The sequence below is a fragment of the Rhodamnia argentea genome, chromosome 10 (genome assembly GCF_020921035.1).
Source record: "Rhodamnia argentea isolate NSW1041297 chromosome 10, ASM2092103v1, whole genome shotgun sequence".
In the NCBI taxonomy this organism is placed as follows: Eukaryota; Viridiplantae; Streptophyta; class Magnoliopsida; order Myrtales; family Myrtaceae; genus Rhodamnia; species Rhodamnia argentea.
This window is the reverse complement of record NC_063159.1, coordinates 5,115,798-5,138,119: the sequence shown is the minus strand read 5'-3', so window position 1 is coordinate 5,138,119 and position 22,322 is coordinate 5,115,798. Positions and strand designations below refer to the sequence as shown.

At 41.1% G+C, this 22,322-nt stretch overlaps 1 protein-coding gene across 1 annotated transcript; it reads left to right on the top strand.

The window, feature by feature from the left end:
- Positions 1 to 10,508: 10,508 nt before the first annotated feature.
- On the top strand, positions 10,509 to 13,847 carry LOC115731724 (receptor-like protein 7). Its single transcript, XM_030662396.2, has one exon. It carries the CDS (start codon positions 10,509 to 10,511, stop codon positions 13,635 to 13,637), a length of 3,129 nt encoding a protein of 1,042 aa, XP_030518256.2. The 3' UTR covers positions 13,638 to 13,847.
- Positions 13,848 to 22,322: the final 8,475 nt, after the last annotated feature.

The window sequence follows — 22,322 nt, the reverse complement described above, 5'->3', positions numbered from 1 at the left end:
AAAAGGACAGAGACAGTGACCAGAAGCAACAGTAGCCGTGACGAAGGTTCAAGGGCAGCCAAAGTACTCAGCGCTCCATCCCCGTCCATCTCTCCATTTGCTCCAGTGGTCTCCGGCCGCTCGCTCGAATTACTCAGTCAAGTAGCTCGAGACGAAGGATACTTCATTCATTAGTTACCAAAGTTTAAACAAGGATGTTCGCAAAGCAAAATAGATTCCACGTCAAGCAACTCAATTAAAGGGGAGAGCTTTCCTACGATAAGTTTTAGCAATCCAATCGGTCACTTGATTTGCTTCTGGCCGGCAATGGGCCATCCGCCTGTTTCTAAATTGGATCAACCTTCTTCTGCAAGGGTCAATAATTGCCTGTGTATTCCATGGGCTCCGATAATTACTTGTGACCTGCCCACAAATTGATAGGCTCTCGCTTTCAGTTCTCACCTTCAGATCATCTCCTTTGATCAGACCAAAGTACAGTGTGCCAAGAGAGAGAAACCTTCTCTTAAAGCGAGGGCTTCCACCATTTCGGATGACGATGCACCGTCTGATCTTGCAAACCCAGCGGCTATGATTCCTTTTGAATTGCCGCATAAACTAGCATTCGCTCCTTCCGATTAGACGAAAGATCAGTTCACATTCAGCGTAAAGGAGCCATTTTTAGGCCACGACCAGCGGGCAGGTGCGTCTTCTTTCTTTTTCAAGTTCGAAACACACACACACCCCCCCCAACCCTCACCGCCCCCACACCCTATTTGATTCCATCTCACAAAACACTTGTTCATAGCAAACGCTGCCTCTAGAATTAGGTTCCGGTCCAGTCTCTGGTTTCGGAATATAAAGGCTAGGCGTGCCTTGATTTCCAGATCTCCCACAGTACGCTTGCAATTATTTCCCAGGAAGATGGGTTGTCGTTTCACTCCGTGACTTTCAATACCCATTGTTCAATTCTTGCAATCTCTAGACTTGTGATTGTGATACTCGTGCGTGGATCTGACCAGATTTCTCCCCTGTCCATCAGCATAACCGAAAAAGGTACTCTACTGTTTTCGGGGCTTGCCGACAGAACGGGCACGGTGGACCAGGCAGGGCCTTTCTCGCCTGGTTTGTAATGTTTTGCTAGTTTAGTAGGATGATTCTGTGATAGGCGCTTTTAACTGAGTAGCAGGCTGACCTGTGTCCAGTCCATACAATCTAATCCTACTTTGGGTTAGAGCGGATAGGGATCGCCATGATCTCTTTCACTGTATTTTCCTCGAAATGGCTGTTTGACGTTTGTTCATCCCAACAGTTTCCCTCTCAGTTAATCAATTCCTCCACAAGTTGGGGGTCTTCCCCTGTTCGCTGGTCCGCCGATGGGTCCACCAGCGAGCCAGTTATCTTCCCAGACGTTGATTTTCCTCAAGTTACCCACTGACCAGCATATGTATGGAAATATCACTTCTCTTTCCTCCTTTCTCTATTATACTTCTACTTTGTAACATTAGATGGCTGTTGATTATCAACCTTGCTACATTAAAAAAAAAAAAAAACAACTAACCATATAAAATACAAGCTTATTCAATTTGAAATCTTCTTTATGCTAAACCTTGAACAAACTATTTCTAAATGGAATTGGAAACTAAACCGCAATTTCACCGAGGTTGAATTTACTTTTTTATTTCTCTTTTCTCATTTCTTTATTATACTTCTACTTATTGAATTGTATCGAATCCTATTTTATCTATAAAAAAAGAGGGGGGGGGAGGGGGGGCGGATTAGTCACAAATCTTTTGATTCTTTCTCTAATCTTCTTCACCCCTTCACATGTGAATTACTAGAATGAAAAAAAAAAAAAGGGAATGTCAATGCATCCGGAAATAAATGATTGATCTCTATCAAAACACCTGCTAAAGCCCGCAACTTTCCCTATCGATTAACACGTATTGCAAGTGAATGTAATCAAAACCCATTAAAATACATATCTAGTTAAATCACATTGTATATTGGACTCAAATTCAGGAAGCACATTGAATAAATTTTGTTCACGAACGACATTGTACATTAAGTCAAAACTCATGGACCACTTGTGTTGTTTCCCTTTTGCAGATGTGGACATTAAACAGAAAATGAGGTTCTAAGGATAATGAACCTTGTAGAAATAAAATAGGAGGAAATGAATATTTGTTCTCCAGAGGGGAACATGAACCGTAGAGAGGGAATGGTATAAAAGGGCCTAATTCCCTAAAAAAAACACCTCAATTTCATGTAAAGTCTCAAATTTGCTCTAAACTTTTTTGTGTCGGAAAAAAATCTCAACTTTAGGTACAGTTCCAAACCTACCCCGAACTTTTTTTTTAAAAACAATCATAAACTTTAAGTTCAATCGCAAATCTACTCCAAACTTTTTTTGTCTAAGAAAAAAATCACCAATTTTTACTCTAATTTCAAATCCGCTCCATTAGTTCGCTGTCCAAAAAGTCGTCGTTAATGGTCCCTAATTTTAATATCCTAGAATGATTTTATTTTGAAGAATTTCTTTATTAATGTGGGTTTAATATCAGCGTGGAAATGCCACGTTGATCAGTACTTACCACCCCGTTACTTTACTAATTTGGGTTTTTTATCGACGTGAAAATACCATGTCAAATTGGAACTCAACTACGAGGTACATTTCAGAATGTATTGAAATTTGTGATTTTTTTAAACAAAAAAAAAAATTCGTGGCAGATTTGGGACTATACCTAAAGTTTGGGTTTTTTTCGAGACAAAAAAAAAAGTTTGGGCAGATTTGGGACTGGACCTAAAGTTGGAGGTTTTTTCTAAAACCAAAACAAAAATTCGACGTAGATTTGGGACTGAATCTAAAATTTGGAATTTTTTATGGAATTAGGCCAATATAAAAGGGAAAGAGTTGTGGATGTTTCTTCTTCCTTATCATGGCAATTAGTTTGGGTGTGTCTCGGGCCGTTCGATCGCACGATTAAGCTGTGGCTGTGCGTTCGGATTAAAGTGTGGGCATCGCCCAAAAACCCTAGTGTCGTGACTGAGCTCCTGAATCCTCCTTGGTCGGACGTCTAATATCGGATTTATGGATGATAAAACTGCCATTTCATCGGTAAATGTTACTTACGGGACCATTTGTAAAATTTAAAAACGAGTGGTAATATACGGCTAAGTTTGTCAATGGTAAAATTATTATTCCATCACTAATTACAAATGGCTAACCAGATTAACAATCTATGGATCACTTTCTACTTATAACCGGTAGTTTGAATTTAATATCAATGTTACGGAAAACGGTATGCTAATTTCACTTGGCTGCAGTAACATTTTGTAAGTCCTCTGGAAATGTCAAATCCTAACGTTAATACGATGATCTTCGTCTGTCATGGACTAGTTCCATCTCGTAGCACATGATCTAACTGCAATGAAGATGCGAGTTTTAAGCAATCTAAAACCAAAATTACGAATAGTGGCTGAAAGCGATATCGAGAAATAAAACCAGGCATCTCGCCAATTTCATTGATTTGATAAGATTTCTCTAAATATGTTTCTGAAACTGAGTTTCTGAGGTTGGTTAGTTATTGGGATGGCCTTAACGATGGTAAAGCTAAGGGGCTGACTGCACTGGAAGTCCTAAAACTTGCCAAGAAAGTGCAATCAATCCCTAAGGCTTTCAAAAGATACAATCAAGTCCTAAAACTTTTTGTAGATCAGTAAAAATGTAACGTTAATGAACCTTGTTAAAGCAGAATGGGAGCGAAATGAATACCACTTCTCTAGAAGGGAACCTGCAACTGTAGAAAGCAGGGAATGATATGAAAGGGAAAGAGATGCTGATGTTTCTTCTTCCTCATCACTTCTTCATGAACACTGGCCGCCAGTGGCTCAACCAAGTTATTTGATGAATGTGCGCATTCCCAAGTCAAGTCAACCTTAGATAGTGGCTCGTGGCGCATACGTATAGGGTCTAAAGCAAATTATACGATATGATTATAATTATGGACCTGTCGCAATCTAAAAATTGGTTTTCCAGGTTAACGGATTATTAGGTTAATTCGATTAACTAACCTAATTCGGACTCTCCTAAGTCCTACCAAATCGCAACTTAGGTTCAATTACATGCCAAGATTTTAAATTGGAGCCGCCACTAATCTTTTATGGTAGGTAGATTAAAAACCTAAATAAAGTATTCGGGAGAAAATACTTTATTTCATACAAATCAGAGATTAAATGAATTCGGGGACTTTGTTACATTAACTTTTCAATTAATGCTCGTTCGGTACCCGATTTTCATGAAAAATCCTTAGTTTGATGATTTGAATTAATTTTTTTGGGGGTTTTCTTTTATTAAATGCAATGCTAATGTAATCTACCTATATGACATGTGAGATGTAATGACATGGAAAAAATGCATGACATGGCATAATGACGTGGCAAATATGCATGACAAGGAAAATATAATAATGCGAACTAAACTATAATGCTATGCAACGTGAATGGTATTTTTTGGTATATTTTTGTGTATTTTCGGATTATGAAAAAATAAAGGTAAAAACTACCCTAACATGAAGTAACATCTAATTTAACTTAAGAAATTGATTTCTCAAAGTCCTAATTTTATTAGACGTTATTTTCGTGCAAAAAGTGAAGAGAAATATGATTTAGCTTAGGAAAACGTGACATCTTTTTTGGGATTTTTTAGTTAATTATTTAAACCATGAAAACATTGAAATTTGAACAAAAATAAACAATATTGCCCATAAAACACCTATAAATCCGAAATTCCAATTTTATTCACAACATTCCCCAAAATTAGGGCTAGCAAGTGAATATATTATAGAATTACCGTCGTCCCTATATACATAGGGCAAACCCTGAAATTCTATTTAGGAATTAGCAATCCGCTCCTCGAGATCGGGGATTTGATATCTAATTCACATGTACGGGCACAATCGTACTTCGAGATCGAAGTCATATGTTGCCGTTAATGTACGTTTTCCGAGGGACAAGGCACAATTAGGGAGCATGTGTTATGGGCAATATTGTTTACTAGAGTTCAAACTTTATAACGAAGATAATATAAAGTAAATGGTAAACAATACACAAAAATAAACATGCTAAAAAAAATCACCCACTAAAGCATATCAAGGGTTGCACAAAATTCATGAAATATACTCCAGGTTCAAAATCCTCCAAATTAGGCAACCATGTATATCCAAAATTCATATCATCTCTGGAACATTTAATTCAATCAAGCAATATTCAAAATATATCCAGGGATAAGGAATTACCTAATCCGAATTTTGAAGAGAAACTTGGTCGCCAAGCAAACTTGAGCCAAACGCGCGCTAACGATCCCAGAAAATACTGCACTGATTAGCGATGAAAATCGCTCGAAACGGAGCTGTTTTTGTCACTAAACAGTGATGAAACAGCAGCAAAAATCAACAATAATTAGCTCTGGAACAGCAGCACACTCGCAAGGAAAAAAAAAGGCAACGACGCAACAGCGGAAACTCCACCAAAACCGCACTAGAACCTCAGGACAACTTCCCCAAAACAGCAACAAGTTCAAGACCAAATAGCAAGGAAACTTGGGTACCAAACAACGGGAACTTTCAGATTGAGCAGATGCGGCTTCAAGGGAGCACGGTGGCAACGAGAGTAAAAGGCGCCCTGGGACAGCAAAGTCAACGTTGGAGCAGAAATAGAGTTTATAACCACGCGAACTTATTTCTCTCAACCTCTATCTTACGTGAATTCTGGGTCTGTAAGCAGAAAACCTTTCTGTCGACCCCTCTTTCTCTCGTGTATCTCTCTCTCTCTTTTTGTGTGCGTGAAGAATCTCCCCCCAATAGTTTGGTGGTCTCCCCTTTTATATTAGAAAAAATGTGCATCTTGAGAGATGGTCTTTCCTTTTTGTAAATATTCATGCATATCTTCTTGATTTTTATTTCTTTTTTGCTCCTTCAGCTGATATATGAATATATTCGGCTTGATTTCCCCACGCCCAGACCATGATTCTTTCTCTCTTTATTATCAAAATCTCACGGGAACGATTGACTTTTCTCCTGCGAAGATTATTGCCTAATGCCACGACGTCGAAATACTCCACATGTGAAGCGCATGGAATTTTCAGACATGAACCAAAATGAACTTACTGAAAACTCACATGTACCAATCCAAATATTTCAATTGAGCTTCAAATATTCCACCGTCGCCTTTGGTCCACAATAACGTAAATGCAATATATGTTAAACTAAATCAAATATGCTAGGCATGAAAACTTATTTTTTTTGTGAGAACTAAAACTACCCCTTTTTTTATGCATGATAATTGATTTAAAGAAAAATCAAAATTTAGGTATCAACAGTTGTCCCTCTTTGAGTGGAAACTCGTAGAGGTTTCACTCAAAGATAAAAATTGAAAACTAAATTTTGCAAATTCAAGTAATGAAATATGATTTTTTTGGTGGGAGTTTTAATCCCATTTTTTAATGCAAAGGAAATGATGCATGATGCACAAGACTATAAATAACATGCGCCAGAGCTTCTCTTTTTTCCATATTAGAGAAGCTTGCACATGGATCGTATATGAGAATACCTGTTTTACCGGATACCTCATAAGTTGACAATTCCCTTAATTTCCAAGCTTATAGTGTGAGGATATTAAGGTGCCGGGCCCATCTGTTACCATAAACTTCTCACTGATGCGAGACGACGCAAGATCTATAATGAAGAAATGTGTTTGAGTTATGGTTCAAGCTGCACCATCTTATCTCTTGGGGTTGCCATCGTTTTAATGAGCCACCATGAGTTGGTAAAATGCTTCTCGCGACCTCCTCCGTTTTAGCAGGTCACGTATCGGCTGAAAATGTCTTTTGAGACCACCTCCGTTTTAGCGGGTCATCATGAGTCGGTAAAATTGTCTCTCGTGACTCCTCCGTTTTAATGAGCCACTACGAGTGATAAAATGTCTCTCGGGACCACCTCCGTTTTAATGGGTCACGGTGAGTGGGTAAAATGTCTCTTGCAACCTTCTCCATTTTAGCAGGTCTCTCCGTATGAATGCAAGAGATGATGTGACGCCTGAAACTTGCCGGTACAATTCACAAAAGGAGTGTGATAGAAACATCATTAGTATGCACACAAAAGGAATATGTCACGCGTACCTTATTAGCGTAAACATGAAATAGGTATGCTGCACAGACCTTATCAGCACGAACATACATAGGGATTAAAATGACAACCAAGGTCAATTTGGAAAAGGATTCGAAAAACTTACCTGGATTTTTTGAGCAATGGTTAAGGAATGGCTAGGCTAACTGCATCATACCTATTCATTCACTTAAAATAGAGCTGCAAATAATTATGTACACAATAACAAAAAAAAACTTGTTCACGTTACCAAGCTTCCCTTGGAGAATTTATTAGCGAGGAGATCTGTCTGATCCTTTTGATAAATTTGATTAAGTTGAATGAGAAACCTTCAGTCGAAAAGGACTTTTCACTCACTCTCATGAAAAGGCTTTGAAAAACCCGACCATCAATGCGGGCACGAGAAACACTCAAAGCTGTCGTCATCACACTCGACAAGGGTCTAGGTATTCTCGCAATTAGTATAACCGGACCAATCCATGCGGTCTTTAATACGAGATATCGAAAGATTTCTTTATTTTAGCTCTGATAGGGCTTGGGTTATGCATAATGGTTTTAGCCTTATCGGGCTTTCCATACATCTCCCCATGACTCTTCCAAATTGTCCTCACATCTTCAGTCAAAGGGAGTCTGACGGCGACTTCCGGAGTGAGACAGTTGTCGGCCCACATTCGGACAAGCTAATTTCACTTCCTCCAATTTTGTGCAAGTCGCTAGTCGGTTGGAATCGGGACGGTGCTGTCGATGAACCCTTCTTCATCCTTTGTAATTAAAGCCCGTCGGAACTCTCGTGACCGGACGGGGTAACTTTCCGTTCTTGAGAGTTGTTATGCAATAAGGCGGAGCTCGGGTCCGTCGGCTGTGGACGTGTGCGGTGGTCAACCCATCAATCGGCTTTGGTCGGCTGGTGGTGGTGCGGGAGAAGGAAAGAAATTGGGGCTGAATGTTAGATATGGGTTCACCCATAACCCGATGGGTCAGAAACGGTTTGGTTCCGAAGATGCCATCCCTATTCGGAGCTCGAGTGAGGTCCAGCGGTGGAGACAGGCCTCTTCCTAGCCCACTATTCTTGCTATCGCCTTCTTCCATAGAGCCCATTACATTCTAGGCCGGCCTTGGTTGGGCCTGGAGGAAATCATTGAGCATATGGGCTCGAAAAGAGCCGCCCTAGATTAGGCATAGATGGTTATTGGCCAATTTGAACCAGATTCAATTGCCTCTCATTGGACCGGTTTTGCCCTTGTTCCTCTTCCTCTATTTGATTTTCCTCCATCAAGTCAGACACATCTAGGGGTGAATCCGAAGGTAGGTTGTTCTTCAGGATCTTGGGATGTGCTAGACTTGGAAGTTTGATTCTTCGGCATGAATTTTCAATGAAAAATGATTGTTCTCTTCGTAGGTTGAAGATTTTTAAACGAAAGATAGATTGAAAGGAGAAGCTTTGATATCATGTTAGAATATAAGATGATGGAAAGCTATAGAGACTTGGGAAATCGGAAGTCGTATATTACTTTTTCATGAAGAGATGTATGTGTACAATCCTATTTATAAGACAAAAGGCTAGCTAATTAAAGAAAGAAATATACAGAATAATGAAAAGAATGATTTCATAATGTATAATATTCTAACTTCCCAAGGAAGAGGCATTCACATGAAAGGTAGCCAATTAAGTGCAGCGGTATCTCCAACATGATGAGTCGTTTAATAATCACGAAGAAGTGTTTAACATTTCATTTGACCCATACAGAAGAATGGTCCTTTCAATAGTATACTTGTAATATTATTCATCAAATCTCAAATAACGGTATGGTTTTCTATTATTGGATTTGTGGATAGTAAGATTGTTATTTCATTGATAACTTATAAACAGTTATGCATCCCCTTGCAAAATACAAGAATAAGCATTAGTCTAATATCGGATTTGTGGATGATAAAACTGTTATTTCATCGGTAAATGTTACTTATGGGACCATTTGTAAAATCTAAAAACAAGTGGTAATGAACCGCTTAGTTTGTAAATGGTAAAATTATTATTTCATCGCTAATTACAAACGGCTAACCAGATTAAAAATCTATGGATCACTTTCTATTTAATATCAATGTTACGGAATTACGGTCCACGGAAGATAAATTCGTCTTTGTTCGTCAACCCACTTTTTATAAATCATCTACCGGGGAGCCCCCCTGAAACGACAATTTTGCATTCTCTAGTCAAGTCAACTAACAGCTATCTGTACTTTCGTTGTTAGGCTCGATTGGAGTCAAGTTCAATGTTTTTCCTCTCCATAATTGTCGATTGTCCGAAAGTCCTTCATTCCGAAACATCCTTCACGTTCGGATGAAATAAAGATTCCTCCAAGTGTGTACCCGCCAAATTGGACCAAAGGTGCAATCTTCCCAGCTCTAGGAAGGGGGATGGAAATTTTGGGTGTGAAAACTTCAACCCCGAAAGGTTTTCAAATTCCTGCTCAGTTCACGGGCTTGAAGTTGGACTTGGTTGACCGGTTCACTTCATCATTGGTCTGAGACGTCTGACTAGTGATTACTGCTGACTTCAAGTCAACAATAACGTTGAATGAAAAATACGGTCTGCTAATTTCACTTGGCTGCAATAACATTTTGTAAGTCCTGTGGAAATGCCAAATCCTAGCGTTAATACGATGATCTTCGTCTGTCATGGACTAGTTCCATCTGGCAGCATATGATCTAACCACAATGAAGATGCAAGTTTTAAGCAACCCAAAACCAAAATTATGAATAGCGGCTGAAAGCGATATCGAGAAATAAAACCATGCATCTCACCAATTTTACTAGTCTGATAAGATTTCTCTAAATATGTTTCTGAAACTGAGTTCCTAAGGTTGGTTAGTTCTTGAGATGGCCTTAACGATGGTAAAAATAAGGGATGACCGCACTGGAAGTCATAAAAACTTGTCAAGAATATTCCCTTAATCATTTTAGAATCGCCCTATATTGGTCCAGAATATTCCCTCGACAACTTTCAAGGCCAAAGAGTCAATCCGAGATCAAGTTCTTAGATCCACGTACTTGATTTTCATAGCTAGCCATTTCCATTTGGTTAGTTTACTCGAGAGGGATCAATTCCGTGGAATAAATTAACGGATTGTTTCTTCTTCAAGAACAGTAAAGAACCACTAAGTGATTTGATGAATGGGCGCATTCCCAAGTCAAGTCAACTTAAGAGAGTCACACCGACTCACACGTAGGGACTAAAAAATTAATGATAGGACGTCATAAGAATTTTAGACCAAACACAGCTCCATAGGAATCTCATACAACTGCCTTCCATTAGCATGTGATACACTCACAAACTCTGTAATATAGTGTGTGCTAATCTGCTGGAAACAAATGAGGATTTGGCTCTTCCTATGGCTGGTCTTACTTCTCGCACATACCAACCCCTTCAGCATAGGCACGGTTTTGGTCTCGGGCCACTGTGTCGGCGATCAGAAATTGCTACTGCTGGAATTGAAGAATAGCCTCAGCTTCTCTGCTTCCTTGTCCACTAAATTGATCAAATGGAATCCGAGCAATGATTCTTGGGATGGCGTGACCTGCGAAGGTGGCCAAGTCACGGGTCTTGATCTGAGCAATGAGTGCATCACTGGTGGACTTGACGATTCATCGAGTCTTTTCAGACTCAATCATCTTCGGAGGCTGAATTTGGCTTACAACAGCTTCCAGTCTTTGGAGATTCCATCTGGGTTCAGCAGTCTCACCCATTTGGTCTACCTGAATCTTTCAAATGCCGGGTTCGTAGGGCAGGTTCCGATTGGAATATCACGTTTGACAAGGTTGGTTACTCTTGATGTATCATCCCTGCTTTATTTTACTGGGCTCAATTCACTGAAACTCGAGAATCCGAATCTAAAGATGCTTGTTGGGTCTCTTAGCGAGCTGACAGAGTTGTACCTTGATGGAGTGAACGTGTCTGCTACAGGCAATGAATGGTGCAATGCCTTGTCTTCTTCACTGCCGAAGATTCAAGTGTTGAGCATGATGAATTGTTATTTATCAGGTCCCATTGACTCTTGCTCTTCCCTCGTGGATCTTCGTTCTCTGTCAGTAATTAATCTGGGCTACAATAATCTGTCTACCACTGTCCCGGAGTTCTTTTCCCACTTCCACAATTTAACTACTCTGCAACTCAGTAATTGTGGTCTGCAGGGAGTATTTGCTAAAAAAATCTTCCAGGTACAAACACTTCAGACCCTTGATCTATCAGGCAACAAACTCCTTCAGGGTTCTTTGCCCGGGTTTCCGGAGAATGGTTCTCTTGAGAGACTGGTTCTTAGTTTCACAAGTATTTCCGGGCGGCTCCCAGAATCAATTGGTAATCTCAGAAATCTGTCAAGAATAGAATTGGTGAATTGCAACTTTGATGGAAATATCCCAAGCTCTTTCACCAATCTTTCCCAACTGGCTTATTTGGACTTCTCATTCAACAATTTTACTGGTTCAATTCCATCACTCAGCAAATCCAAGAATCTGACACAAATCACTTTGTCCCACAATAATCTCACTGGTCAGATTAATTCAACCCAATGGGAATGTCTCTCAAGTCTTCTTATTCTCGACCTGCGATTCAATTCACTGAAAGGAGATATCCCTTCATCTCTGTTCACAATTCCATCAATTCAGAAGCTTCAACTATCCAACAACCAATTTTCTGGTCAAGTGAAGGGATCTTTTAATGCTACATTGCACGAACTGGATACACTTGATTTGAGCAACAACAATATAGGAGGAGAACTTCCGATGTCTATATGGGAACTCCGAGGGCTCCAGTACCTCTCACTTTCTTCCAATAATTTCAGCGGCTCATTTCCCATTAATTTGGTTCAGCAGCTCAAAAATCTTTATTATTTGGATCTTTCCTACAATCATTTTATCATTAATGCCACAAATAATGCTTCCCAGGTGCCTTTATTCCCTTACATTAGAACTTTAAAGTTGGATTCTTGCCATCTGAGGACTTTACCTGAGTTTCTGGCTGGGCAACGCCGGTTGATATATCTAGACCTCTCTGGCAATCAAATTCAGGGTGAGATACCAAAATGGATATGGGAGCTTCAAAATCTTCTGTATCTCAATCTTTCGTCCAATTTGCTAGATGATATTGAAAGACCGTCACCTAATCTGACTTCTACTCTTATTGTTCTTGACCTCCATAAGAACAGCCTCCATGGACAAACATTGCCGCTGCCGCCATTTGCCACACACATTGACTTCTCGAGCAACAACTTCACTTTAGTCATTCCACCTACTATTGGAACGAGCCTTTCTTTGGCAATATTCTTCTCCCTTTCCAATAACAATATCCAGGGGTTTATCCCAAAATCAATTTGCAAAGCTGATTATCTCGAGGTGCTGGACCTATCTCATAACAATTTGAGTGGAAATATTCCTGATTGCTTAGTGATGGAGTCTCTGAAGGTATTAAATCTGCGAAATAATGCCTTGGATGGTAGCATCATCAATTTCCCTGGAACATGTGGTTTGAAGACTTTGGATCTCAGTGGTAATCGATTACAAGGGAAGTTCCCAAAGACAATGGCAAATTGCACGACTCTGGAGGTTTTAGACGTTGGAGACAACCAGATAGATGACGTGTTTCCATGTCAATTGAAGAGCATTGCAAGTCTACGTGTCCTCGTTTTACGATCCAACAAGTTCCATGGAGGGGTTGGATGTCCAGGGACTGATGGCACTTGGAAGATGCTTCAAATTGTAGACATATCTACCAACAATTTCAGTGGCCCTGTGCCTGCTCAATGCCTCGCAAATTGGGAGGCCATGAAGGCTAATGTAGACTTTAATTACATCGAATATCCTTTTCTTCGCTTGGCGGGACTCCATTATCAGGACTCAGTAAGGGTTACCATCAAAGGTCTGCAAGTGGAGCTGGTGAAGATTTTGACTCTTTTCACTTCAATCGACTTCTCATGCAACAATTTAGATGGCCCAATACCTGAAACTCTGGGGGCTCTCAAAGCGCTTTATGTCCTCAACTTATCAAACAATGGATTCTCAGGGCCAATTCCTTCATCCCTAGGGCACCTGCAACAGCTTGAGTCCTTAGACCTTTCAGGGAACGACCTCAGTGGGACGATTCCCACACAGCTTTCCGACCTGAATTTCCTTTCCGCCCTGAACCTCTCGTACAATAAGCTTGTGGGAAGCATCCCGGCAGTGAAACAATTTCTCACCTTTTCAGCAAGTTCCTTCGAAGGCAACGGCGGATTGTGCGGACAGCCGCTGGAAACAACATGCTCAAATACTGGGAACGGCACGGAAGGAGCTGGTGACGATGGCGATGATGATGACAGCGAGAAGAAGTGGTTTTACCTGGGCATACCACTTGGATTCGTTGTTGGCTTCTGGGCATTTTGTGGACCGTTGGCGTTTACCAAATCATGGAGGTTGGCTTATTACCGATTCTGGGATAAAGTGCTGTTCAGACACTCACGTCCATGAAGAATTCCACGGAGGTTCGTTTTTAAAGTTGACAAATTGCATTTTCCTTTGTTCTTCTCTTCATAGTTCTTCATCACCAAAGACAGGTTCTGCATGTTGATCAACAAAAATCGTGCAATTTGCTAGTTAATTGTCATGTATATTGACTTGATCTTGCAACAATATTTGCGACTTATGTCCGTCAATGTTCTAGGTACTTAATAACCACGTCATCTATTTACGGCTCAAAATTAAATCATAACGCGATAAGAGGTAATCTACTATGAGGCCTGTGGATGGTAAAATTTCATTTCATTGGTAACTTACAAATAATCATAACAACAAGTGCTAATCTACTATTAAATTTGTGGATAATGAATTTGCTATTTCATTAATTACTCACCACAGGAAGTTACGTGCCCACTTGTAAAATCTAAAACAAGTAGTAATGTACTAATGAATGGGTTTGTCGATGTTGATGTAAAATTGTTATTTCATGGCTATCTTGCAAGCACTTGCGTGCCCATTTCTGAAATCTAAAAACAATCTCCTATTGGGTTTGTGGATGGTAAAATTGTAATTTCATTAACAACTTACGAATAATTACGCGGCCACTTGTAAAAACTAAGACATGTGGTAATTTACTATTGGGCTTGTGGATGGTGGGATTTTAATTTCAATGGTACTTACAAAAACTCACTCGTCCACTTATAAAATCTAAAAACAAGTGGCAATCTAGTATTCGATTTCGTGGATGGTAAAATTGTGAGTCCATTGAAAACTTAGAAACAGTTCCGCGCCTACTTGTAAAAAGTAAAATAAGTAGCAACATAAACTAAGTGTACGGATGGTAAAATTTTTACTTCTTTGTAACTTGAACACTTATCCACCCACTTGTCAGTGGTAATCTATTATTAGGTTTTGCGAGTGGAAACATTGTTATTTCATTGGTAACTTACAAATACATACACGCCTGCTTGCAAATCTAAAGTGGAAATTTACTGTTTGATTGTTTTTTTTTTTTTTGGGTCCAACACCTTCGGATTGTCAATGGCAAATTGTTGCTTTGTTAGTGATTCATAACTAGTTGATTAGACTGAAAAATTACCGATCACTGTCTACCTATCGCTTGATATTTTAGATTTACTACAGATATAATGTATTTACCACGGACGGGACAAATTCCATTTTTGCCGTAAACGAAACTTTAGAAATCAGCCCATCGATGGAGCACAACTGAAACGACAATTGTGCGTTCTCCAGTCAAGTCCGATTTGCAGCGAAGGTGGGTAAAAGGACAGAGACAGTGACCAGAAGCAACAGTAGCCGTGACGAAGGTTCAAGGGCAGCCAAAGCCCTCAGCGCTCCATCCCCGTCCATCTCGCCATTTGCTCCAGTGGTCTCCGGCCGCTCGCTCGAATTACTCAGTCAAGTAGCTCGAGACGAAGGATACTTCATTCATTAGTTACCAAAGTTTAAACAAGGATGTTCGCAAAGCAAAATAGATTCCAGGTCAAGCAACCCAATTAAAGGGGCGAGCTTCCCTACGATAAGTTTTAGCAATCCAATCAGTCACTTGATTTGCTTCTGGCCGGCAATGGACCATCCGCATGTTTCTGAATTGGACCAACCTTCTTCTGCAATGGTCAATAATTGCCTGTGTATTCCATGGGCTCCGATAATTACTTGTGACCTGCCCACAAATTGATAGACTCTCGCTTTCAGTTCTCACCTTCAGATCATCTCCTTCGATCAGACCAAAGTACAGCGTGCCAGGAGAGAGAAACCTTCTCTTAAAGCGAGGGCTTCCACCATTTCGGACGACGATGCACCGTCTGATTTTGCAAACCCAGCGGCTATGATTCCTTTTGAATTGCCGCATAAACTAGCATTCGCTCCTTCCGATTAGACGAAAGATCCGTTCACATTCAGCGTAAAGGAGCCATTTTTAGGCCACGACCAGCGGGCAGGTGCGTCTTCTTTCTTTTTCAAGTTCGAAACACACACCCCCCCCCCCAAACCCCCACCGCCCCCCACACCCTGTTTGATTCCATCTCACAAAACACTTGTTCATAGCAAACGCTGCCTCTAGAATTAGGTTCCGGTCCGGTCTCTGGTTTTGGAAAATAAAGGCCAGGCGTGCCTTGATTTCCAGATCTCCCACAGTACGCTTGCAATTATTTCCCAGGAAGATGGGTTGTCGTTTCACTCCGTGACTTTCAATACCCATTGTTCAATTCTTGCAATCTCTAGACTTGTGATTGTAATACTCATGCATGGGTCTAACCAGATTTCCCCCATGTCCATCAGCATAACCGAAAAAGGTACTCCACTGTTTTCGGGGCTTGCCGACAGAACGGGCACGGTGGACCAGGCAGGGCCTTTCTCGCCTAGTTTGTAATGTGTTGCCGGTTCAGTAGGATGATTCTATGATGGGCGCTTTTAACTGAGTAGCAGGCTAACTTGTGTCCAGTCCATACAATCTCATCCTACTTTGGGTTAGAGCTGCTAGGGATCGTCATGATCTCTTTCACTGTATTTTCCTCGAAAAGGCTGTTTAACCTTTGTTCATCCCAACAGTTTCCCTCTCAGTTAATCAATTCCTCCACAGGTTGGGGATCTTCCCATGTTCCCTGGTTCGCCGATGGGTCCACCAGCGAGCCAGTTATCTTCCCAGACATTGATTTTCCTCAAGTTACCCACTGACCAGCATATGTCTGGAAATATCACTTCTCTTTCCTCCTTTCTCTATTATACTTCTACTTTGTAACATTAGATGGCTGTTGATTATCAACCTTGCTACATAAAAAAAAAAAAAAAAAAAAAGCACTAACCATATAAAATACAAGCTTTTTCAATTTGAAATCTTCTTTATGCTAAACCTTAAACAAACTATTTTTAAATGGAATTGGAAACTAAACCGGAATGTTGCCGAGGTTGAATTTACTTTTTTATTTCTCTTTCCTCCTTTCTTTATTATACTTCTGCTTATTATATTGTATCGAATCCTATTTTATCAATAAAAAAAGGGGCGTAGGGATTAGTCACAAATCTTTCTAATCTTCTTCACCCCTTCACATTTCAATTACTAGAATGAAAAAAAAAAAAAAGGAGAATGTCAATGCATCTAGAAATAAACGATTAATCTCTATCAAAACACCTGCTAAAGCCCGTAATTTTCCCTATCAATTAACACGTATTGCAAGTGAATGCAATCAAAACCCATTAAAATACATATCTAGTCGGATCACATTGCATATTGGATTAAAATTCAGGAGCACATTAAATAAATTTTGTTCACGAACGACATTGTACAGTAAGTCAAAACTCATGGACCACCTGTGTTGTTTCCCTTTTGCAAACATGGACATTAAACATAAAATGAGGTTCTAAGGATAATGAACCTTGTAGAAATAAAATAGGAGTGAAATGAATATTTGTTCTCCAAAAGGGAACATGAACTGTAGAGAGGGAATGGTATAAAAGGGCCTAATTCCCTAAAAAAAAACCCTCAATTTAATGTAAAGTCCCAAATCTGCTCTAAATTTTTTTTTTTGTCTCGGAAAAAATCCCAACTTTAGGTTCAGTTCCAAACCTACCCCGAAATTTTTTTGTCCAAAAAAAAAATCCTAAAATTTAGGTTCAATCACAAATCTACTCCAAACTTTTTTTGTCTAAGAAAAAAATCACCAATTTTTACTCTAATTTCAAATCTGCTCCATTAGCTCGCTATCAAAAAAGTCGCCATTAGTTATCCCTAATTTTAATATCCTAGAATGATTATATTTTGGAGAATTTCTTTATTAAGGTGGATTTAATATCAGCATGGAAATGCCACGTTGATCAGTACTTATCACCCCATTACTTTACTAATTTGAGTTTTTTTATCGATGTGAAAATGCCACGTCAAATTGGGACTCAACGACGAGGTACATTTGAGAATGTATTGAAATTTGTGATTTATTTAGACAAAAAATATTCATGGAAAATTTGGGACTATACCTAAAGTTGGGGTTTTTTTCGAGACAAAAAAAAATGTTTGGACAGATTTGGGACTGGACCTAAAGTTGAAGGTTTTTTCTGAAACCAAAAAAAATTTGGGGTAAATTTGGAACTAAACCTAAAGTTTGGAATTTTTTAGGGAATTAGGCCAATATAAAAGAGAAAGAGTTGTGGATGTTTCTTCTTCCTTATCACGGTAGTTAGTTTGGGTGTGTCCTAGGCCATTTGATTGCACGATTAAATCGTGGCCATGCGTTCAGATTAAAGTGTGGGCATCGCCCAAACCCTAGTGTCGTGCCCGACCTCCCGAATCCTCCTTGGCTGGACGTCACCACGAGTATTGGCTAGTCCGATGTTGCCTTTTACGCAAGGACGATGTGTTTGCCAACCTTCAAGTATTCCAAGGAAGCCAAGCGGTGAGACTATTCCAAGGCCATGAGATGGTAAATTTGCCCCGAACAAGGGAACAGGCTCCGTAGCAAGGATCCGACTGTGAAATGGTAAGTAGCTTTGATTCAATATGAGCAAAATGTCCATCACCTTCTCCCACTCTTTCATAGCTCGATATTGCGCTAGGGTTACGCTGGGTCCTTCTAGTTTTTCCTTGGCCATCTCCAATTCGTTCGAAAGTGTTGATAATTGGTTGAAAATGATAGATATTGAAAGATTTCCCTGTTTTAGCTCTAATAGGGCTCGGTTTATGGAGAATAGTTTTACCCTTATCAAGCTTTCCATACATCTCCCCAATACTCTCCCAAATTGTCCTTGCATCTTCAGTCAAAAGGATTCTAGCAGCAACTTCCGGAGTGAGACAATTGCCAATCCACGTTCAAACAAGGCGATTGCACTTCCTTCAATTCCGTGTACAAGTAAATTGTCGATCAGAATTAGGATGATACTGTCTATGGAACCTTCTTCATCCTTCATGATTAAAGCTGGCCGGAACTCTAGTGACCAAATGGGGTAAATTTTCCGTTCTTGAGAGTTGTTGCGCCATAAGGAGGAGCTTGGATCCGTCGGGCGTGGACATGTACGGAGGGTCATCCAGCTTTGGTCGACTACTGGTGGCGCCGGCGAAAGGAAATAAATCGAGGCTGAATGTCGGATATGGGTTCACCCAAAACCCAATGGGCCTGCAACGGTTTGGCTCAGAAGATGCCAACCCGATTCAGAGCTCGGGTGAGGTCTAACAGTGGAGGCAAGCATCTTCCTAGCCCACTATTCTTCCTATAGGCTCCTTCCACATAGCCCATTACATTCTAGGTCGGCCTTGGTTGGGCCTGGATAGGAAATCATTGAGCATATGGGCTCGGAAAGGGCTACCTTGGATTAGGCATGGATGGCCGGTGGGTAGTTTGAACCGGATTCAATTGCCTCTCATTGGATCGGTTTTGCCCCTGTTTCTCTATTTGATTTTCCACCATCAGGTCAAACGTGTTTAGGGGTGAATCCGAAGGTAGGTTGTTCAAACCTTGGACGCAAGATGGTTCTTTGGGATCTTAGGATGTGCCGGACTTGGAAGTTTGATTCTTCGACATGATTTTTCAACGAAAAATGACTATTCTCTTCGTAGGTTGAAGATTTTTATGCAGAAGCTAGGTTGAGAAGGGAAGCTCTAATAGCATGTCAGAATATGAGATGATGGAAAGCATTAGAGAATTGGGAAATTGGAAGTCGTATATTACTTTCTCGGGAAGAAATGTATTTGTACAATCCTTTTTATAATATTAAGGCTAACTAATTAAAGAAAGAAATATGCATAATAAGGAAAAGAATGATTTCATAACATACAATATTCTAACTTCCCAAGAAAGAGACATTCACATGAAAGGTAGTCAATTAAGTGCAACGGTATCTCCAACATGATGTGTCGTTTAATAATCACGAAGAAGTGTTTAACAGTCCGTTTTGCCCATACTGAGCAATGGTTGTCACACCCCGATCCTTGAGCTCACCACATTCCTACCAAACTCGCCTTAGGTCATTAATGATAACGTCCTAGGTACACTATCAACTTACGAAATTACGGCGCATGCGGAATGTGCAACTCTCCCAAACAAACAAGATCGGCGAGATAGTATAGTAGGAAAATCATCACACCCAATTCTCAAAAGACAATTTTATTAATAAAGTCGGAGCGGAAGAATGTTAACCCTACTAAGCTACAGAAGACTTATACAACCTCATTCTTCGGGACGGCTTGCTAAGACCTCAAAAAGAAACATGGTTGGGTAGGGTTAAACCCTCACCTACTTCCAAAAATCCTACAACGACTCTCGCCTTAACGTCCACGGGCTTCATCACTACCCGAAAATGGTTAACAACGACGGGGTGAAAAAAAACTCGGTGAGTCAACGCCTAAACCCGGCTAAGGCATTGATTCGTTCAAACGTCCTAACAAACGGTCACATTATCACAAAGTAGATATTTCAACCACATGTAAGCTTACCCTCCAAGCCACACATAATACGATGCGGACTCGACTCAACAGTCAACCAATCAAACTAATAAATTCATTGGCAACGTATGGCAACACTTGCATGCACATGACATCACACGTAGTCCATTAATTATCGAAACGGACCCGTAGGTCCAGCACACTAATTAGTTGGTGCTCTCATGGCGGGATCAGGCATCGTCCCTTACTTACGGAGACGGCTTCCGATAGTCCATGTGGCTCCGCTCAACCAACCATAAGACAATGATTGTTGACATGGCACGGAACTAATAGGAATCCTTAAAAGGCTTCGACTCTTCACAAGATGTGACCAGCAAACGTACTGACTAGAAGACAATGAGCGACGCGCATCCAGTAATCAAAAGACAATGATTGCCAGGACCAATCGACCAAAAGACAATGATCGTCAAAATTATCCGTTTATGTAACCACTCAAGCATTTCGACAACCAGCCAATTCATTTCTTGAAATTAGGCTGAATGCTCATACATACATGTTCAAATACTTGACCCAAGGCTATTTTCTTGCAAAATCGTGCAATTTGATATCATGCATGGTCACATGAATGCGCAATTTATCGACCGACACATCAAGCAATTTGGGGCGATTAACCTCTAATCGGACCCCCACGGCAATCGGCACTAAAATCCGGCATTCACATCCAATAATCCAAGAATCGATTAATCAATTGCAACTGGTCGATTATTAATCACAATTGCAATTTCAATTGATCGTTAATCGTGCTCTTGTCTCTAACCTATCGTTCGCTCGCAATCAATCAACACAATCGGTCAAATCAATCGGTTCTACTCACCAATTAGCCACAGATAACCTAGCTAATTGACTAATCTTAACTAATTACGGACTTTTAGCCCAAACCATGTTTATATCTAGCCCGACCATAATTAATCTACCTAAACACCCTAATTAGCTAATTAATCTAATTTCAAACGCAATTAGCGTCATAACCAAGAGTTAGGGGCTAACTCACAATTAAAATTAGCTCGGATGATCTCAACTCGGGCGGCACGACACGAACTCGGCCCGGCCCGGCCCGACGATGACGATTGGCGACTCGAGCTCCAAATCGAGCTTCGGGCTCCAACTCGGTCAAAGATGGCCCGAAGGACTTAGCGACACCTCGGGAAGGTGGCATGGGACCCAAGGATGGCGGCTGATGGCCAAAGTTGGTCGGAACAGTGGCCGCCGACGGTGAATAGTAGTGGCACAGAACATGGGCGCGGCTGGAGCTGGGGAATATGAGTTGTTTTGTGGGGTTTTAGTCGGTCCAAGGTTGGGGAAAAGCTCGGCCAAGGTTGGGGGGTCTTCGGGGTGGCCAGAGGTGGCGGCGATAGCGGCGGCGGACCGCCAAAGGTGGCCGAACAAGAGCTGGATAGAATCGGGGCCAAAAAAAAGGCACTCGGTCAAAACAGGAGAGGGGTTTCCGAGGCTCAATCCGAGCTCCACAAGTGGTGGTTGGCTACCGGCGGTTTCGTGGGACATCAAGGAGTCGAAGGCGATCGCTCGGGGTGGCTCGCGGCCGTGAGAGAGGGCTGGAAGAGCCGCGACCCGGAGGTTGGAGGAGGCCTAGATTGAAATAGAGCACGTCTGCTCTTTGGGCTGAATCACGACTCACGGCGGTAGACGGCTGTCGGAGGTAGGCGGAGTGGTGGCTAGATGAAGGTGAGGCGGCCGGTGTTGGTTGGGAGGCGGCGGCAAGGGCAGAACGAGCAGTAGAAGGGTCGTCGGGGTGCGATTCCGGGGTCCTGTTCGGCGGCTCCGGAGCGGTGCACGGCGGTCGGACGAAGGTGGAGTGGCAGGCGGAGATGGCTAGAGGCGGTAGTGGCGCAAAAACAACCAAGGAAGAGGATGGGTGGCCGTTTGATGAAGAGGAAATGAGCGTGAGGGGGGGCTCGCGCGGTGAACAGGAGAGAAAGGGCAGACGGGACAGAGAGAGAGAGAGAGAGAGAGAGAGAGACTTTGATTGGGTTTGACTGGTGGTTGGCTGATTTGACTGAGGTGGGGCCCACGGGTCTCATCAAATTAAAGAATTTTGTACCACATGCATAATATCCGAGGGTGAAACGGTCTTTTGATAAATCAAGATTGATCGGATTTTTGGCTCAACCGATTCGGAATAAAATTTGGATTTTTACTAGCTAGGCTCGGTCAGGAAAAAGCTTAGACGTGAGGATTAAAATCCTAAGTCGCAATGATTGAGATTTTGAGACCTAATCGAAACCAAA

Excerpts from the sequence above, each read along its gene's own strand:
- LOC115731724 (XM_030662396.2), top strand. The coding sequence starts at position 10,509 with ATGAGGATTTGGCTCTTCCTATGGCTGGTCTTACTTCTCGCACATACC.